Raw genomic sequence first — 20,195 nt, forward strand, 5'->3', positions numbered from 1 at the left:
TGAGGCTGAGGACACGCCAAGAATTTTACGAATTTGTCAGTTACTGACTGTCTCTTCTCCACGTGTAATGTGACGTGGACATGTCTACGTAGCCAAGTCAGAGAATGATTTGTCGCGTCCGTCGTGACCGGGGGGCCTCGTGAAAAGAAGAAATTATTTTCGATTAAAAAAGAAAACATATATTTTTACTGGCTGAGCCTGAGGGGGGGGTAGTACTAGTTGCATTTATTATCCAAAGAATCCATCAGCGTACGGCTGGATACACCTCGATAATCCCTCAACACTCAAAGCGTATTTTAGAAGTCCAGACCCTTCTGCTGTTTTTTTTTTTTTTCTTTTTTATCTTCCGAAAGTGAAGGCGGCTTTTAATCCAAATATTAATTGGTTCATGTCGCTCCTGCCTTTTAACTTGTCTAAATCTCCTACAGTCCTACTGCTTGTGTACCCCTTCCGCATCTTACGTCAAAGATCTATGAGGGAGAGAAACAAAAGAGAGACATGTGTGTCTGTCTGTCTTTCTGTTCATATAATTATTATTTTCAGTTAAAAGGAGTTGGCAGTGTAGTGTTAGCTTAGACCCCTAGACGGCTAGACCCACCACACAACACATAAACCGGATTTGAAGATCGGGTCCTTACCGGCACACCCAGTTGCAGGTTTCCCACTTAAGTCACGGTACACGTCATCGCAGTGGCACGCAATCTTCGATGATAAGCCGGGCCACGTGTTAAGAGGAAGAAACCCCAACAGCGATGCATTACACAAACGTACATAGACATAGATGAAGGAAACAGAAGATCTACAAGCGAGTGGTGGGTCATTCTCATGGGGTGTACTGGTTGTTCCTATTGTTGCTTTTTATTTATTTCTGGGCTCAACACAAGGACGCCCGGAGGACCCAGGCCCAGCCCAACCCATCGAGGAGGAGCAGCGGTGAACCCACCAAACCCGGGTTTTATCGGGTACTTTTGCTGCTTTGACGTACCCACGCACTTACACGCAAGACGTGACTTAGCCCGAGATATTGATTGCTCTCGAGATACGCGAAATTTGCATTGAAATGACTGCGTCGCAGGCTGGCCCAGACTAGCCCGGCCCAATCCCCTCCTTTATCTCTTCCGTTCCACAGCCCACAGCCGCTTCTTCTGCCGCTCTGCAGGATTCGTTCCCCCCCGAACCCCGATCTCCCTCTCTCTCTCTCTCTTCTCCATTAGTTTATAATTTTGATTAAAAATATAATACTTTGTTAAGCCCTATTCTCTTTCTCTCTCTCCATGTATATATATATATGGTTTTAACTCTTCAAACGCCCACTCTTGAAAGTGGAAAGAAGCGAGTGAGAGATAAAGAAAAAACACAGATGGCGAAGCGACTCAAGCTTCGAATTTCCCGAGTTTTCCTATCATTTCAGTCTTGCCGTTCCAAGGACCCCTCCGACCTGCCGGAGAATCCACAGCCTGTGATTTTTCGACTCTCTACGGTCATACCCAAGACCATAGGCATCGATGTTCCGGCGAGTACAGCCTTCCCGAACCCATTTCCACCAACACAATCGTCCTCGAAGTATCATCATTCTTCGCTGAGACGCCACGTGTCGGGCGCGTTGGTGTCCGTCGGCTGCGGCTGCCGATCAAGAACCGCCACTAGCTGCAGATATTACGTAGATTCCTCTGATGACAACATCAGGTCGCCAGATTACAAATGGAAGAGAGATGGGAAGTGGCACGTTGTCGCCAGAGTCCATGAAGAGGCGCCTCGGCGGAAAATTTACAGCTCGTCACTATCCGGCGACTCCGATGACGAAACATCGCCGAAATCAGTACAACCACTTACAAAGATGGAAAAGAAGAAGCCCAAGAAGAAACAAATGAGTAAGAAGTCGAAACTGAGACTGAGGTCTCGTATCAGTACATCGTCGGATAGCGGCTGGTTCAGCAGCGGACGTGAAGAGAACGACGACGAAGAAAACGGAACCCTAGTATCTACGTCTAGAAGTCTATCGACTGATTCTTCTTCGGAGTTTTACCCCAACTTGGACGCAAGACGCGAACCGCCCAGCGTTATGAACGGCCAAAGGCGTCACAAAAAGAAGAACAATATGAGGAGGGAGAAGCATAACGCTTTGAGGTGTAACGGAGGAACAGCACCACGGAAGGCGACGAGGACAGGGTGTCCATCTCCGGATACAGAATCGCCGGCGAGGTTGTCGGTGTTTAGGAGAATGATACCGTGTGTAATGGAGGGAAAGGTGAGGGAGAGCTACGCGGTGGTGAAGAAGTCGAAGGACCCGTACGAAGATTTCAAGAGATCAATGTTGGAGATGATATTGGAGAAACAGATGTTCGAAGCGAAAGACTTGGAGCAGCTCCTGCAGTGTTTCCTATCTCTGAACTCGCGACAACACCATGGTGTCATCGTAGAAGCTTTCTCTGAGATTTGGGAGTCCTTGTTCTGTAAATCCCCGATAAACTAGCTTCATTAACCGATCGAATATGGAATATATATATTAAGGGTTCTTGTTCTTGCATCTTTCTTATCTTTCACGTTTGGTCTGAAGAATTAATGAATTTCTCGCGTTCAATCTCTTCTTCTACCTCAATCCTCAGATCTCTCTCCTTCTTTTGCATATGGTTAGGCCGAGTTGGTTGACTCAGAAAGCTGCCGAGGCTTGCATGTTGGTTGCAATACAAGAGAATTAAAAAAGGTGGCATATAACAACCGGGACCGAGTCACAGACTCACAGACTCAGACGCCAGGCAGATTAGAATCAATGAATCAAGGAAGGATCATATCATCCTCATCAGACGGTTTCAGTTCAGAGGAGATAACAGCGAAGACGAAGGCTACACCAGTACCAGTGGTCCGCAATCTACGGAAGCATGTTCGCAGGGAGCAGTGCAGTTCGATGTTGGAGTATACAACACGTTTGCTGTGTTCGCTTTTATTGCAAATTAATGGTCTAATCTTGATTAACGAAATCGCCTATTACTACTCTCTCAGTCTTTTCCATTTGATTTGCCACTGAATCAAGTCATTTTCTTTTTTCTTTCTTTTCTTCGTTTTTTAATGAATCAAGTGGCTTGGATTGACACTGACTGACAGGCCTCGGGAGGTGGTGATCGTGTCTCTTTAACGGGGTCCATCGGTAAGCGCCCTAAAATTGTGGGATTGGAATCTCTTTAATCAAGGATTCTGATCCAATAGCCGGAGCCGATGTTATCAGGGGTGGGTTTCGTGTGGTATTTGGGTTCCGCATTTTAATGCGCGTTGTGCTGGCATTCTCCCCTCAAACCGAAATCATTCCGACCGTTAACAACGGCAGCTTTTTTACACGTCGGTTAAAGAGTTGCACCACGTAGCAAAGAACGGAGGGTCCACCGTGCAATCGGATGGTCGAATGGCCATCATTACCCTTCACATGATGGCCCATTCAAACAGAGATCGAACAATCAGACAGCCGGGCCCCACATAGATAAGGGCAATCTTGTGATACAGCTTCGCACTGTAGAGATCGAACTGGAAGGTAGGTGCAAGTGGGTGGGAGAGTTTCTGGGTCATTAGACTGCTGGCCTGACTTGGTTGCTGGGTTTCGTGTTAGGCACACAAAGCCCAAATGGCAGGCCCAAAAAAACCAAGACGGGGATGACGAATTGACGATCCATCTAACATATCTTCAGTTCTCCGGTTTTACCAAAAGTAGGAGTGTAGGAGACGAATGGTGTGTGGCATACGAAAGCACAAGTGAAAAGCACATATGGCAAGCCCAAAAGTCCAAAATTCACTGATATGCACATGCCTCTAAAGTCCAAAATCTTTTTAACTCTGGTCACTGCGATTCTCCCTGCATTAACAAAGACTTTTTTTTTTCAAATATGGAACTAGTTCCTCATCCGGTCTTCCCCACACCCAGATATTGTTTAACATTTTTCCGTTCTTCCTTTTCGCTTCCGCTAATCTTTATCCCTCTAGTTCATTTAATGATCCTGTGGTTAGATGATAAAAGCCAATTTTTCTCATTAACCGTTGTTACAAGCTGGAAAACAAAAGCATTATTGAATTAGTCTTGTTTTTAGATTGAGAGAGAGAGAGAGAGTCTCGGCCCACTAGTGCTCTCAGTCTCTTACATAGTCTTGGCTTCTTGGGCCTCGTTATTAATAGGTAACTAGCAGTGACCCGTGCGATGTACGGAAAAAACTTTAAAGATTTAATAATTCTATTTTTTATTTAATGTTGATTTATAAAAATAATAATTATTAATTGAATATGAATAAATATTTTTTAATAAATATAGTTTTATTAATAATTTGTGGTAATTTTAATAATTTTTACTTTTGAAATTTTGATTACTTTTAAAATAAATATAAAAGTTAATATTTTTATTAATTTCACTAATAATTAACAATTATATAGCAATGACAATCAGGTGGATTCAGGGCAGGGCACCCCATCCCCAGTGTCATGCGTGTTCAGGGCAAGGTAACCACTCCTCAATGTCGGCGACACGGCCCACGGCATGAGCCTGCACGGACCCGTGCCATGCCATGGGTCGGGCTGGTCCATGGACCGGGCCTTGGGCCATGCCAGGCCGCACACCAAGCCAATCTCAAGGCAAGGCACCCACTCCCCATCCAAGGTTTTTAAAATTGGACCATATAGGGAACCGTTCTAGGGTCAAACGGTCTGTTTGTCAAACGGATGACTTCCTTCGACAAAAAAAAAATAAAAAATTAGAAAAACAAAAAAAGGCCAAAAACTATTGTCCGGGTTGACGATTCGACCACCCAAGTCAACGGTTCACTTAACAAATAAATGGTTTTTGGACAAAAAGAGGTTTTGAGGAGAAACGGTGTTTCCAATTTTTTGGTCTAACCATCTAGTTTGATCCAGTTTTGAAAACACTGTCCCCGTTAACCCAATATTCAATTTGATGATAGAAATTATCAAAAGGATATATTGAGTATCCACCACATGGTAAATTTCTAAAAGTACACTAAATTGTCTTTAATATTCAAAAATGTAATTTTATGAAAATTTTGGAAAATTTATTATACTTGTGTAATTTTGAAAATTTATTCAAATTTATTTAAATTTTTATTAAATAATTTATTTTCTTTTTAAATGGTTTAATTACATAATTATACTAATTTATCTTATAATTTCTAATATAAACTAACCAAATATTATACCAATTTATCTACATAATTTGTGTAATTATTTGTTCAAATTATAGATTTCCATTTCCCATAGTCATTTATCTTTAATAACTTTTAATAATTTGCAATGAAAATTACATAATTTTTCAATGATTTTCCAAAATCTATCAAATATAATAAAATTTCCTAAAATTTCCAAAATATTCTAATAATTTTCAATAATTATTTAGTGCATTTTAAATAAACTTTCAAATACTTTATATCTTTTAATTTCAAAAATGTTATTTTATGAAAATGTAGTTTTAGGAACATTTTTGAAAATTTTATTACATTTGTGTAACTATGGTGATTTATTTAAAAAAATTTCAAATTGTTATTAAATATATATTTTTATTTGGTAGTTTACTAACAAAATTACAGTAATTTATCTTTCATTTTCCAATACAAATTAATTAATAGTTTCATTTTCTAACATTATAATATTTTGTTCCCCATTTGTATTTGATTATTAATTATAATAATAACAATAACTAAAATTTTATACTTTTTGATAATTGTTAAATATAATTCCCAATTTTATAGAAATTAGTTAAAGAGTTTTCAATTTCTATAAAATGTTGTTAATGAGTTAACTAATAACAGTATATATTAATTTTTGGTAATTTACTAACCGTATTTATTAACTTTTGGTAATAATATTATTTAATACTCATTGAATATGGATGGGATTAAATATTAATCGTATTTAACTATTTATTGATTAATATGAATATTTTAAATGAGAGAGAGTGGATATAGATTGGGGGGGATGCATTTTAAGAATTCATTAAGGAGTGGAGCAACATAATACTTTCCTATTGGTTTAAATGAGATATCTTAGGAGAGAGATTATAGAAATATTTTTAGGTAGTTGGATGACATGGCTTAATGGGAGTGGTGGGAAGGGGAGATGAGAGAAAGCCAAAGAGAATGCAGGGTGGGGACAATGGAGCAAGGAGAGGCATGGTGACGGGGACCCATGCTTTGTTAAGCAAAAGTTAAACAATAAAAATACACAATAATATATAATTGTTTTATATTTGAACTTTTTAATAAACAATCCACTCAAACTAAACCCGATTTAATTGGTTTTCTAGTATTTTGGATTGGCTTTGGTTTAATAAATATATATTAATATTTTAGATTGAGAGAGAGAGTATCCGCTCACTATTGCGCTTAGTCTCTTACATAGTCTTGGCTTCTTGGGCCTCGTTATTAATAGGTAATCAGTCTGTCTTTAACTCGGTCTTGAGGTTACAACTATTTATCTGCATTTGCTTTTCCCCTATTCTATTTAACTGAATGAGATTAGATTCCTACCAAAGCGATATCCTATTATCACACTCGTAGAATATGACCATATTCATACTATCCAGATGCGATCATCACGCTTGTAACACCGCTACTTTGATTTGATGCATTCTTCCTTTTAGTAAATGGTACACAATTAACAGGTAATGGAATGGATGGGTGTAAGCGTGTAGTTGTGTAAAAGAGAGAAGACAGGCAGGTGGACCAACTGGCCAATCTGCTGAGAGCCTCTTTCTTCTTATTCCACAATCGGCAATATGAAAGCAAGAGAGGCACGTGCTCTTCCATCTGTAAATTTTGAAAGGAAGCTTCAGAGTTGAGTTAATCGCCACTACAGGAAACCCTTTTGAATCGGTAGCTACTGGAGAAGGCTTGGTGGCTGTTGATGTTTTGAGAAGGCAACTAATGCAGATGACAAGTCCCGAAGGGAAACTGTCATCTTGTGGACTGGATTGAGCTTTTACTTCATTGAGGCATTCTGCTTGTTACTTTTGTGCTAAAGTACGTACAGATATCGGGCATTTGTTATTAGGAATGAAAGAGAAGCAACTGACAGAAGTCAAGAAGTCAAGAACATAGACACTACAGGGAAATTGGAAAAGGTCCAAAAACATGTTACTAACTAAAAATGGTGTCAAAAAGCAATTTCCATTTAATATGATGAGACGGTTGTCGGTGCCTCGGTGGTAGATTTAGTACATTTCGGTTTTTAGTTCATTTCGGTTCAGTTATCAATATCAGTGCCAAAGCAATAATAGGACAAATACCTGATGCGCATCATGGGCTCTCAGCTTCTTTCCACTCCATGTTACACACTTCACACTTGCACTGAGGTCAGAAACAATACAACATTACAACCAAAGTTTTATTTATAATTGGATTCCTCATCAACTCTCAATGCAGATTATAACTTAAAAGCATAATTCCATTTAGGATCAAGGATGCACAAGGGAAAAAGAATGTCTGAACAACCACCCCAAGACCTAAAGCCATGGTCTCCTCAGGTTCCCATCTAGTTCTGCAGCGCCTTTGCCACAGGAGTCTGGATGTATCTCAAAACTTGTTCTAGTTGGGTGATGTAATGTACAAAATGCAGATGCAACTATTAGTTCATTAGTTTCTCGTTCTCACATTCTGAGCTTGAGATAGAAGTTGATCCATCTCTGAAAACCTTGATATGGCATAATCTCCCACCAGCTTCATCTGCAAAGATTATCTTCTTCCTCTCCTTGTGGAGTCCATGGCCAGATGCAACAGCCTTCTTCTCAGCCAATCTCTGCAGCCAATGAAGGTGCAACAAAGATCAGAAGGTGATTTTACCACATAAGTTGGTTTTCATTTGTTTTATATTCAATCCCCCCTCCTTTTAATCAGGTTATATTTAACCCCCATTAGGACTTTGGATTCTCCTAAGATGTTCACAAGTCATTGGAGAACTGAGCAATGTGCCAGCATTAGTCTGAGAGCCCATCAGATGGACCATCTGACTGGCTCTTGTAATTCTCTCTGCTTAAAATATCCTAGTATTTCATCGTTTGTGGGGGACAGTAAAACAGACAGAAAGAAAGAGAGGTGATGTGGAGCCAGAGTATTGCATGTGAGATATGAAAGGCCATGCCATCCCTCCAAGTGTCAAAAAATTGATGGTCCATTATAGTAGGATTTGATACATATAATGTAAAAAATTGCTCTTCATGCATTGATGCAAACCCAAACACCCATTTCGTACTTGAGTGTGCACACAGACAAGAAAAAAGAAAGGAGAAAGGTTTGAAAAGACAAAAAAAAGGAAAAAGAAAGAAAGAAACCATTATTTTGCAGAATCGACTACAATCTCTTGACATCATGGAGAGCCATTTTCTAGCAGTCTCTTCGGATTTAACAGCACTTTCAAAAGCCGTCCTCATCTGTTGCAAATAAAATTATTAGTCATAAAGTAGAAAAATCCATTTGGTCAATAACAGATAACTATGAACCCTAACACATGAAGATCATCCAAAATCAGCAACCCAGAACAATTTATCTAACTTCACTTAGAAAATGAAAACCTAATATGCATTATTAAAAGCTTCTCTCCAATAAAATATCTAATTTTGCAAGTGGAACGAGCATGGGTGTAATAAAACCTAATTTGTTTGCATTGGTATTTGATCTCTTTATGAAGAATACAAGATCAATAATTTGCTAAATGTTTGATATCAGATGACAAAGACACACCTGCAGATATTCATGCTTACATACCTCATCCACAGTATATTTTGAATATGAAGATGAAAATACTTCACATTGCAATCGTTCTTCCACAATATTCTTCATGGAATTCAACTCTTTAGTGAGCAGAATTGCAAGAGACTCTATATCATGCATCTGGCGCTGTGAGAATTGAATGGCATCCTGTGCACAAGCATGAACTGACGTGCAGACACTATCAGCATGAGGAGCCTTAAGAATGCCTTTAGGAATTGATGCTGAACATCCATTGATGTCATTCTTCTGTTTCTTAACAATTCGGACAGGAACAGCTGTGACTTCAGCTCCCTCAAGACCTGATCCTACTAATGAAGCCTTATTCTTAATCCATTTCCCAGAGCATAGTTTCTCCCTACACTCTGAAATAATTGTAACATTGATCAGAAATAATGTGATGAAAGGTGCACAAGAAAGGCATAAGAGTGTTTTGACCCACCCACAAAACCAAATACATAATCAACCTTTAAAAAGATGATCCACACTAAATGATTGCAGTAACTTGAAAATCATTAGAATAGGTCCAGCCTACGATTTTTATACCCATTTTACTGAATCTTCTCTATAATGTTGATACAATGTGTTTTTTAGCTGTTAAAAATTTTCCCTTGAGTAAATTGTCAAGAAAACCAATTGATAACCAATCATTGGTCATTTATAATAAAAGTTCAACTTTGATACGGGTAATCAGAATGCAAGAGGTGTAAGCCTCCTGAGCACGAGGAGGCATAAGTGTTGTGTAGATATTTTATATTTTGCTGCTATGGTCTTATGTGTCTGGGTTCATATATCTAGTGTGCTATGATCAGGTTTTGGGATAGAGGTGTGGGGGGAGCCAGCAAATCTGCACAAGGGCATTTTAATAATATTACAATAGACAAATTTGGAGGATTTTCGTTTTTAATTCTCTGCATTATGCTAACATATATTGGAGAACATGATAAAATGGCTCCCCCACTTATAGCATTCTAAATACAAAAATGGGCTTAAATATAAGAGCATATGTGGCATAAGCCTCTTGTATAAAGTGCAATAGAGGCATATAAAAGCATATGTGGCTGGAAGTATACACCTCTAGGCATTTCCTTAGCACCTCAGCTGGAGTTGCACCTCCAGGCATACACTTCCAGTGCTTTTTAAAACACTGATTTAAAGATGGATCATGTAAATTACAATATGAATCTTTTCATGACTTACTTGGCAGCCCAACATCATCCAGTAACTCATTGGAATCCACAGCATGGCGCAGCTTTTCCTGAGAAGTAGGAGAAATGACCTGAAAAGCATTTATCATAAAACACTTCTAAAAATAGCTAAATGTCAAATTGAAAACAAAGAGAAGTATAGTCCTCACCTGTCTAGTTGAAAAAAGCCTTTTTGGAGATCGCCCTAGCTTCACAGCATGGTGATTCTCAAGTGCCTCCACATTAGAATGCTCATTAGTAGCAACAGAAGGATGAGTTCCTATAGAGCAGTCTCCTAATCTGTCAATAGTAAGAGATGTTGGACTCTCGACCATAAGAGATGTGCAAATTTTTTCAGTTGTAGGTGAATTGCAAGCCATGGAACTGGAATCACAAGGATAAGCGTCCTGGGATGACATGCAAAGACTCTCAGAGATACTAATAGCACTGTGTTCTGTATCTGAAGCAATACCCTCCTGTCTGTCAGCCTCATTTTTTTGTTTCAGCACACATCCATGATCACCATAATAAGGTTCTGTGCATATAAGGCTATCATCAGTCACCTTATCATCCATCTGGGTCACAACATTGCTATCCATTTCATATGATATATTCTCCTCCATAAAAGAATGGCTTTCACAGATTCCATTCCTTCCTGATTCAGGATCCTTGGAGAAAGAGTTTGCTTCCATAGATCTGTCACTAGGGAGTTGACAAGTGGTGTCTTCTTTCTTAAGTTCAAGTAATGGACAAAGAAGAGACTCATGACTAGTCATTTCTGAAATCCTTAGCCTTATGGTTTCCCCAACTGTGGAACTTCCAGGAAGTGATGTAGGGACCCCATGGTCTAAATACTCAATAGAAGCTTCATTAACAGCACAACTTGAAATTTCCTTAGTAAGAAGTGGCTTCTCAGTCTCCAAGTCACTTCCATTAACTCTTTCTGTAACTTCATCTAACTTTACATTAGAATCCAGTGTTGCATGGTTGTGAGGTTGACTGCTGGTCTCTTCTTTCATAAGTTCAGAAAAATGGGAAATAAGTAGCATATCACTATTCGTTTCTGAAACACTCAACTTCATAGTTTCCTCAACTGAGTTATCTGCAGGAAGAGAAATAGGCTCCTCATGCACCAAATTATCAATTGAATCTTCCTTAGCAACACAACATGAAGATTCTTTAGTTAGAAAAGTTGACTCCTCAGAGTCCAATTGATGTCCATTTATTCTCTCTGTCATTTCATCAGCTAAATCTCCACTAAAATCCATTGGTACAGGGCGATCTGAGATACAACTACCAGATACAGGGACTGCATTATAGCATTCTGACACATCAGGTTCAGGATATTCAATTTTAACAGTGACTGTTCCATCTGAATCCCCAGTACTTTGTATTGAAGCTTGAGATGCACTTGCGGTCTGCCGAGTTCCTTCTACTGTAATTGAAGACTTGGAAGATGAAGGCACATGTTTGCTGATGCAGTTCTGTTTACCCTTTGACTTTTTGGAAAACTTCTGTTTCCATCTGCTAAGAGGTGCCTCAAGATCAAATTCCTCCTCATGTTGTACATCACCACATTCTTGTTTTACATGCAAGCAGGAACCGGTATCATGTTCTATCAATCCCTTATATTTTGAAAGCTTCCGCTTCTTCGTTTTGCATTTCTTCAGTAGCTGTCTCAATGTCATTTCACCAAAGCTAAAGTCATCACAGTCATTGTTTATGCTGTTAACAGTACAATTTACATTTGGTTCACAAATTCCAGAAACATTTTGGAGTCTTCTTTCAACCCGGTGAAGAAACGGCTCTTCAATTTTTGCCACTGCACAAGCAAGTTGTCCAACTTCATGTTCATGAACTGTTGAGTGCATACATCTACTTTTGGCATCTTCAGATTCATATATAGCTTTAATGTCCTTGAACCTAGATGCTGGTCTTCCATTAGAATCTACATTCAGGCTTTTCTCCACCAAACCCCTTTTAATTGCCTGAACACAGTGTACACGGGTGCATTTCCTCAGCTCCATTAGTTACAGATACAACTATATTCCTCTGCCAATTATATGGAGAAAGGAGTAATACTAATATCCTGCATTTAAAAAAAAGTAATTTTAATTCTGGAGAAGACAATCACCAATGCAGAGACCAGCTTCAATGGTTTGGCCAATAAAATAAAATAGAACTGTCTCTAGTATATGGTGTAGATACAATAAAGATATCTTGTGTTTAAATTTTTTAGAACAGACTAAGAAGAAAAATGAGTAATATGTAGCTGAGACAAGGAAGGACAGAACTGAATGTAATCCAATTCAGAAGATAAAATTTTCCTCTGACTTGCAAAATTTATTGATAAACAAGGCAAAAAAAGCATGGGTAAAAAGGCAAAAGTAGAAGTAAAAATTAAAAAAAAAAAAGGAATAGCATAACAAACACCAGTAATTCAAAGATCATCCGTTCTGTTGCAAAATAGTGAACCCCCAATTACATAGTACATCTCGTGTAGAGTTCAATGTAATGGAAACATGTATCAAAAGCATTAACAACAGTGCCTCATTTAATGAGAAGAACAAAATCAAAGCAATAACATGACGAAAAAATAATGAAAGAAAAAAAGCAAACAGGTTGTAAAAAGTTCCACTCTCTTGAGCCAAACAAATCAGTAAGCAAAACAAAAAAAAAAAGAAATCTGAAGCTGCCGAATCAGTAAAACAAACAAAAGAATCCACTTCTAAGTTCGGAGTTTCTCCATTATATTAGTTCAACAGTAAATTAAAGCTATGCCTCTAAATAATAGAAACTGCGAGCCAGTCTCACATAAACAAAAATAGGGAAATTTTCTGTATCAGATGAGACGCACATACATACAAGTACAAATACGTAGACGCGAAGACAGACAGACAGAAAGGGAGCTTTTACATGTTTTCGTAATACTGAAGCAACAGTAAAACATTTCATGTAACAAAATGCAAGACAAAAGATCCATGCTTTGCCTGCGGAAACCCTAAGTCTCAAATAACTCCTTTTTCATAGGCAATTAGGCAACCGGCTTTTAATATAAGCTTTAACAGCTTCAATTTAGAAATTAAAAGCCCTAAGAGCCTAAGAGAGGAAAAATATGCAAAAGGAAACACCTAACTCCAACAACTCCTCAAGATGATGGTGCATCTATATGCCGCACAAAACATAGATCTTTCGACCTGCAATAAATGTGACCAAATGGAACTGATTTGCATATAGAAAATGCAATTGAAAACTCAAAAACTCAGAATGTGAATATTCGAGATTGTAAAATAACAGAGAATAATCACAAAAAAAGGCGTCCACAATAGAGCTCGGAACTCAGCAAAACTTAAAATGAGACAGAACTTCGGAATCGATAGAGATAAAAAAACACCATTAATTACTGCTCGTAGTAGTAGAACTTGGAGAAGAACATAATGAATAAAGCAGAAGAAAATTTACCTAAGTTGGTCGCGCCTCCGACGAGCTATGCAACAATCATAGAGCAAGAAAAAGGTTTCGCTTGTGAAATAGAAGTGAAGTATACAGACAGATCTGGCGCCAAATATTTTGGCGGGAATGTGACCTCGCTGCATTACAGGAATTTCATCTTGTCTTTCTGAAACACGTTATTAAACTGCTCCCGAATCTTGCACCGTCCATTTTTTTATCATACATCAAGTTTTAGTCAAGTTGCCAGTATGAACGGGCAACGGAGCGTAGCTGCTTCTAGTGGTCCCAAATTCGTATATCTGCTTTGCTTTGGGGTTAATTCTTGGTAAGAAACCACATCTGCGCCCCACAGAGGCGCCCCCACAAACGCCTACAGTTATAAAAACTATATATTATATATTATATTATATTTTAAGTAGTAAATAATTAATTATATATAATGCATATTTATTAATTTATAATATATAGAAAATATAATATATATAAATGTTTATATATAATATACATAAGGGCAATTTCCTTAAACTGTCCTTATTGTTTAGTTAATTGACTAACTCCACCCTTGTTGTTTAGCTATTGTCTTCAAATACCTTTAAGTTTTCTGACAATTGTCTAAAACCTCCATTGTCGTTAATTTTCTATCACACTCCGTTCACATGTAACATTACATGAGTGATAATTGTTTTAAAAATCCTAAAATACCCTTATTATTCACTACCACTGTTAGAAGTTGCAATGGTGGCGATGATTTTAATAGATCCAAAAACAGAGTTGAAGGGAGTGGAGGTAACCCTGATCCATTTTCCCACTGTTTTTGCCACTAGAAACCTGCTGCAACAACGATGGTGATTTTGGGTATGTTTGGAACTGTTTACGTTTATTGAAAAGATAGCTCCACATCAGCGCCATATCAGCATTTGGTGGGATAAACGTTTTTTGGCTCAAAAAACATTGTTTGGTGCACTCGTTTATTAAAAAAACGCAAATAAACGTTTATCCATTGATTTGCATTGGTTTTCGTGCATATAGCCGTTTTTTCACTTCCCCCAACGGCTGCGCGTTTCATGAAACTTATAGCTGACATGGAGCTTACATGTCGTATGATGTGGTGCCCGCAAGTTTTGATCCGGTGCAGCCCAATCTACCGTCCCATGAATTTCTTCTTATTGTTTCTCTATTCATTGAAACCTTGACCACGAGCAAGCTTAACACCGCCCGCAGATAGATGATCGGAGGAGTGACACCGGAGCCCGGAGGAGCAGTGGACGTCATTCTTCGTCAGCAAGGTAATAGATCTATCGTTTTCTATTCTTTCGATTTTCCCCTCTGTTTTTTCCTAAGGTCTCTGTCTATCATTTTCTTCTTCGAGCCTGTGTTCTTCTTTTAGCCCGCAAACAGATCTATCATTTTCTCTCGTTTTCACCCTTTACTCTTTACGATGTATTTCTTCTTTGATTTTGAGCTTGAAAAGATACTCACTGATTGCATCTATCACACTGTCATCTTGCATTTCCTGATCCTTGTTAGAGATGGAGTGAGAAGCATATTCGTTTTGGCTATAGTTGATTTTACTTGTTATACTGCAGATTATTCAGTTGATTTCGATTACTGTTGATTTCACTTGTTATGCTGCATAAGCAATTCAGTTAATTTGAGTGTTTACTTTAACCATATACAATAGAATTTCAAAGACAAATTCTTAAGATTTGTATGATGTCAATTAGGTTGGGCTTTCAAAACATAAAAGAGTAAAATGATGGATGCCCATGCGTATGAATAACTGTTGAAACTTGAAACACTTAAAAATTCTATATACTATGAATAGATTAAAAAAATGAAGTTGGAAAATAGAAATATCCTAGCATTCAATATAGAGGTGATATTGAATGGTCAACTCATCAAAATTTAATAGGAATATTCTAGCATTCAATAGAAATCTATACTATGAATAGATTAAAAAATGGTAGAATGGGTGATGGGTTGAATGGTCAAGTCATCGAAATAAAAATTCCAATATAGAGGTGATATCCTCATCTGATCTACCACAACCTTTAGGTTGTATTTGTTTTGACAGAAAATAAAAGGAAAACAAAAAAGTTGAAGGAAAGTTTGTAAGTAATTTCAAATATTTTCATATCCTTAAATAGAAGTCGATCAGATTCAAATGCATGAGAGAATTTTTGTTAATCCCGTTTAAAGGTCAAAATAAGATGTCTTTTTTATCAGGAAATAACACAAGTAAAATAGAAAATCATGGTTAGAAACTCAGAAAGGCAATAGATTCCCAAAAGAAAACAAGTAGAAGCAAGGCTGCCTCTATCAAACCAGTCTCTCGGACAATAGGCTTCAGGGCAGATGTGTAATGGAAACCCTACCTCTATCTCTGTCATCTCAGAGAACAATCTATTGATGAAACAGCCTGTCCATGAACTGACATCACTGCAGTATAACAGAATGCATTCCAGTTAATGTGACTTCATCTGTTTCTGCACCTACATCCTGCATTTCTTCGAAAAATCTTAGTGGTTCCTTTTGACCTTCAATTTTGGGCATAACCTGTGACATTTGCCGCCCATGCCACCATGTCTTTTTCAGGCAAATCATCAAACAACTCTGCAACTTGTAGATATATACGTTTTGTTGCATCAAATATTCAGCAGCCACATTCTAGATATATACATTTTGTTGCATCAATAAAGATCTTACTCAAACCTATCAACCAAAATAGTTTGGCAATGTATTTGCCACCCAGGATTGACATTGAGGGCTGCAGCACAAGCCTTAAAGAGGGCTGAGAAAGTGAAAAATACAGGGCCTGTACCTCCCCTTCTCATACACTTGTAGAGCAAATATTGACTCAGTGAAGGGACTGTAGAGCAAAACCATCTAAAGAAATGGATTCACGTGCTAGACCTAATAAAAAAGGATAGGGGGAGGGGAGGGGTAAGGGTCCATGGATAAATAAAATTTAGTAAAGCATCCGGATGAGCTTGGCCAAGTGAGAATTGAGTATTCATGTGGAATAGTTTTTATAAAACTTTGTTAATTTATAATACATTTCCTTATTTTCCTTTAGCAAGAAAAAGGAATGCCTCCTAATCCAATTAACAAAATATTAATGAAATAACAAAATAAAAAAGAGAGGGGTGGATATATATAGAGAGAGAGTCATATATCCACCGTTGAATGTGGATTATATCATATTTTCATCGTTGGATCTAAAAATCGGTCTTTTAAATACAAGTACATGTAATTTGAACTGTTCGATTGACTAATGGATCCTATACACCAAAGTGAAAGTCTTACATTGAAACATCCATATGGCTATTTCTTGAAACGCCCCACCAAGCAGCATGAAATGAAAAAACGTTTATTGTGCTGAGTTGTAAAGGGATATTTCTTGAAATGCCTTAACCAAACAACAAAATAAAAAACGTTTAAAGTGAGTGTTTATCAGATAAACATCTTTCCAATAAACGCTCATCGAATAAACATAAACAGGGGACCAGCCACCGCCAGAGAAAGGCCGCTATTGATTGTGGAAGCGGCGGCAACTGAGAATAAATTTGGGAGGATTCTGTTGTCGGATGTGATGGTGAAGCAGAGGAGGAGGGTAAGGAAGTGGAATTCTCTGGATGTGGCCACAACAGGGAGGTAGTGTTGACGAGGCATGTTCTGTGCTTATTTGCGCCTTTTGTTTTCGATTGGGGAGCGTTCTGGGTGGCTGTGGCGCTCTATGTGGTGACGGAAGTTGTAGTAGTGGCGGAAGTTGCAGCGGAAGATGAAGATCACGTCACACACGGTGTCACAAGTTAAGTAACATACCTTTGATTACAAGTGACGAGACTGAGTAAGGAAAAAAGAGCAACTTCGATGGCCTTGTAAGCTTATTTAGAACGAATCATGAAGACAGGAGGAGTGGCGACACCTTCTCGACCAATAAATTTTTTGCTTCACTTGTTAGTTTGGAGAGATATGTTGCGGGTTGAATTAGAGTTTCTTTCTCTCCGTTGAAGAGAGCTTCTACCACCAAATCCTCAATGGAAATAAATCTCCTTGTTAAAATTTTAGATGGCTACGAGTTATTCCACCGATTTCTAAATCTGTATTGACTTTCATTTCTGAATGTCATTTATTCAACAGTGCATAATAGAATTAGAGAATTCGAGATCCGCTTGGGATTAATGAAAGGAGTATGTTTACTCATCTATGTTACAAAGGCCACCACACCAACAACCAATTGGGATTCCTCTGTTCTTCGTTCTTCGACAAGAAGACGATTCCTAAAGCCTAAACAACTTATCAAGCTGGGCATGGTGAGGAATACTGTCGAAGAGCTGATAAAACTGAGAGACCATCTCCTCAATTGTCCACCTTTGCTTGCACTAGGTAATGGTGTGGTCCATTTCTACAACACCCCTACAAGCTGGTAAAACAGTTGGAAGTGTCGCATGGTGAAAAAACATAGGAGAAGAGGGCGGAGGAAGAAGGAGAAGAAAAAGAAAGAGGGTATTGGCGAGCTTCCGATCCACGTGTACAACACTATGAAGTGCGCTGGATTGGTGAAAGAAGAGGTATGAACATATCTCCGTGGCAACGAGGGTTCGCGTTTGCCATGAAAGAGGGGAGTGTTGTCCTTGCAGGTCAGTTGGTATCTTCGAGAAGCTTTGGGGCATATTCCAATTAGGTTGGATTTAAAGGGGGCGGAGGGTAATGTTGGGTTTTAGCAGAATCAATTCAAGACTGTCAAGATCACTCTCGCCATACCCATATTATTCAGATTTCAAGCCTCCAACACCTCCTTCCCCCACGCCACCCTAAAACTTCGTTGCAGGAATATGTTTCTCCAACCGACAAATGGTCTGACCCAGAAATACCAGAAGAAGATACACACAGTTCCGGCGTCAGCATGTGGTGATGAATTAGATGATGGGTTCCGGCGGCAAAACACATAGTTCGTCGGGAAAAGGATCAGGCATCATCATTGGAATTATTCATCAGTTGGTTTCATTTTGAAATTTGAGAAATAGTGGATGGAAAATTTGACCTTTCATTTTTTTCTGTTAGTACTTAATGGCGATGTGGATTTTTAGAAATAGTAAGAGTACTTTAAGACAATAACTAAACAGTAAGGTTGGGGTTAGTCATTTAGTTAAACAGTACAGGTAGTTTAAGGAAATTGCCTTATACATAGTATATATATATATATATATATATAAATATATGTATATCGGTCAGTTTGATTAATTAACCGGTTTTTTATTTTTGTTAATCAGAAATGAATTGTTACCTTCGGTTTTTTTAAAATACTGAACTGACCAATTCAGTTAACTGAATTTCCAGTTTGACTTTAGTTAATTTTTCGGTTCGATTTGGTTTTTCGGTTTTTCTTGCTCGCCCCTAGTTATGAGAAGGGGTTGAGAATGAGAGTGAGAAGAGGATTCAGTTAGCAACTGAGAAGATAAAACTTAGAAAAGAAATAATGTTGAGAAGAAGAAGAAGAGAATGAGAGTGATGGCAATTTCAAGCGATGGCGACAATGATAGTAGATTTGAGATCTCTTTCATCTCTCTCTCATATATGAGATCATTCTCTATTCTTTGTTTTATTATTAAATTTGTTGAGAATTTTAACTAAGATCTATTAAACTGCAAACCATTTTCCATATCGAATGGTTTTACAGTTAGACCATTCGGATCAATGGTTTGTCAACCAATTCAACTATTTTTGGTAAAATGACGGTTCGATACTAAACCAGAACCGGTACCTTGGCCAATTTTCAAGCCGAATGATCCGACCATCTGGGTCAATGATAGTTTTAAAACCCTATAGAGAATAAACTAAAAAAGTTAACACATTATTGCATGGTTTTTAAAACCGAACCGAACCGGATGGTCGGACCAAACAAATTGGTAACCGGTCAGCCCCCCAAGTCCGGTTTTATTAAAAATCGGAAATTTCTAAAACCCGTTGAATAGTCTAAAAACCATTGACCCGGGCTGTTGGATTGCTAAACCGTTCGACCCGAATAGTGGTTTGCGGGTTACTTTTTTATTTTCAATGTTTTAAATAAAAAAAAAAAACAAAAAATTAAATACCTTCTCCCCAACCCAGTAACCCAGTTCGAATGTTTAGTCACTTTAGCTTTAGGGTTTCCTGAGTTCCCTCCTCTCAACCCCCTCACACCCAACCGACCACCTGCAGCAGCCAGCACCTCTGGTGTCCGACGACAACATACACCGATCGACGGTGACGATGAACTTGTAGGCAGTAGTAAGAGTTGCGGGCCTTGTGGTAGCTAGCACTTGCAGCGGCGGACAACAAACTTGCTTGCAACTAAGTTTGCAGTGGCGGACAGCGAGTTTGTAGCGACGGGTGAAGGTTTCTAGCAGCAGTAACAGTTGCAGCCACTTGTAGCAACAATCACCTGTGACAATCAACAGGGATCTTGGGTCCTCTAAGCAGCATTCTAGAGATGTATATGAAAGAGTTCGACAACACCATACTCATCAATGTGCGAGAGGTGGCATCGACGATTAATCACGTAGGTTGGGCTATGGTGGAGAGAAAGATATGTGACTCGCTCGTCTACACTAAAACTGTGGCAGTGGCCTTGGGCGGCTCTGCTCCTCGTACATACACCACTTCTAAGGGCTCTGCTTCTTGCTTCAAACGAGGTAGATGGAGGATTCATAGCTACTCCACCATCCAATGGGAGAGAGAAATAGATTTACTGATGAAGTTTTGTGGTTTTATTTTTCTGTATTTTTTGATTTTTTTTTGTGATTTTCTGTATTTTTTTTTATAT

General features: G+C 38.4%; 2 protein-coding genes across 5 annotated transcripts; one reads left to right on the forward strand and one right to left on the reverse strand.

Moving 5' to 3' along the window:
- The first annotated feature begins 1,281 nt into the window (after window positions 1-1,281).
- LOC104595732 (transcription repressor OFP7-like) lies at window positions 1,282-3,046 on the forward strand. Of its 2 annotated transcripts, XM_088887284.1 has the most exons (2): window positions 1,282-2,453; window positions 2,636-3,046. In XM_088887284.1, the coding sequence occupies exons 1-2, from the start codon at window positions 1,289-1,291 to the stop codon at window positions 2,647-2,649; spliced, it is 1,179 nt and encodes a 392-aa protein (XP_088743410.1). In that variant the 5' UTR covers window positions 1,282-1,288; the 3' UTR covers window positions 2,650-3,046. The 2 variants fall into 2 exon arrangements, with proteins under 2 accessions (XP_088743410.1, XP_010254896.2); XM_010256594.2 differs by lacking the exon at window positions 2,636-3,046 and having other exon boundaries at window positions 1,284-2,608.
- Window positions 3,047-7,190: 4,144 nt separating this feature from the next.
- Window positions 7,191-13,520, reverse strand: LOC104595734 (uncharacterized). 3 transcript variants are annotated; one of them, XM_088887123.1, is made up of 7 exons: window positions 13,397-13,520; window positions 10,105-12,023; window positions 9,948-10,026; window positions 8,745-9,112; window positions 8,312-8,410; window positions 7,635-7,779; window positions 7,191-7,331 (listed from the first exon to the last, which is right to left on the reverse strand). In XM_088887123.1, the coding sequence occupies exons 2-7, from the start codon at window positions 11,959-11,961 to the stop codon at window positions 7,321-7,323; spliced, it is 2,559 nt and encodes an 852-aa protein (XP_088743249.1). In that variant the 5' UTR covers window positions 11,962-12,023; window positions 13,397-13,520; the 3' UTR covers window positions 7,191-7,320. The 3 variants fall into 3 exon arrangements, with proteins under 3 accessions (XP_088743249.1, XP_088743250.1, XP_010254900.1); XM_088887124.1 differs by lacking the exon at window positions 7,191-7,331 and having other exon boundaries at window positions 7,343-7,779; window positions 9,948-10,005; XM_010256598.2 differs by lacking the exon at window positions 7,191-7,331 and having other exon boundaries at window positions 7,343-7,779.
- Between the last annotated feature and the right edge of the window lie 6,675 nt (window positions 13,521-20,195).

This window comes from Nelumbo nucifera, chromosome 5, assembly GCF_055504915.1.
Source record: "Nelumbo nucifera cultivar China Antique chromosome 5, China Antique-T2T, whole genome shotgun sequence".
Taxonomy (NCBI): domain Eukaryota; kingdom Viridiplantae; phylum Streptophyta; class Magnoliopsida; order Proteales; family Nelumbonaceae; genus Nelumbo; species Nelumbo nucifera.

Bases quoted from the DNA above. Each gene is read 5' to 3' on its own strand.
- LOC104595734 (XM_010256598.2), bottom strand. From the start codon at position 11,961: ATGGAGCTGAGGAAATGCACCCGTGTACACTGTGTTCAGGCAATTAAA. The intron at 8,411-8,744 runs GTATGTAAGCAT...TATTTGCAACAG, and splicing joins CAAAATATACTGTGGATGAG to ATGAGGACGGCTTTTGAAAG. The intron at 7,780-8,311 runs GTTTCTTTCTTT...CATTGGCTGCAG, and splicing joins GTCGATTCTGCAAAATAATG to AGATTGGCTGAGAAGAAGGC.
- LOC104595732 (XM_010256594.2), top strand. From the start codon at position 1,289: ATGGTTTTAACTCTTCAAACGCCCACTCTTGAAAGTGGAAAGAAGCGA.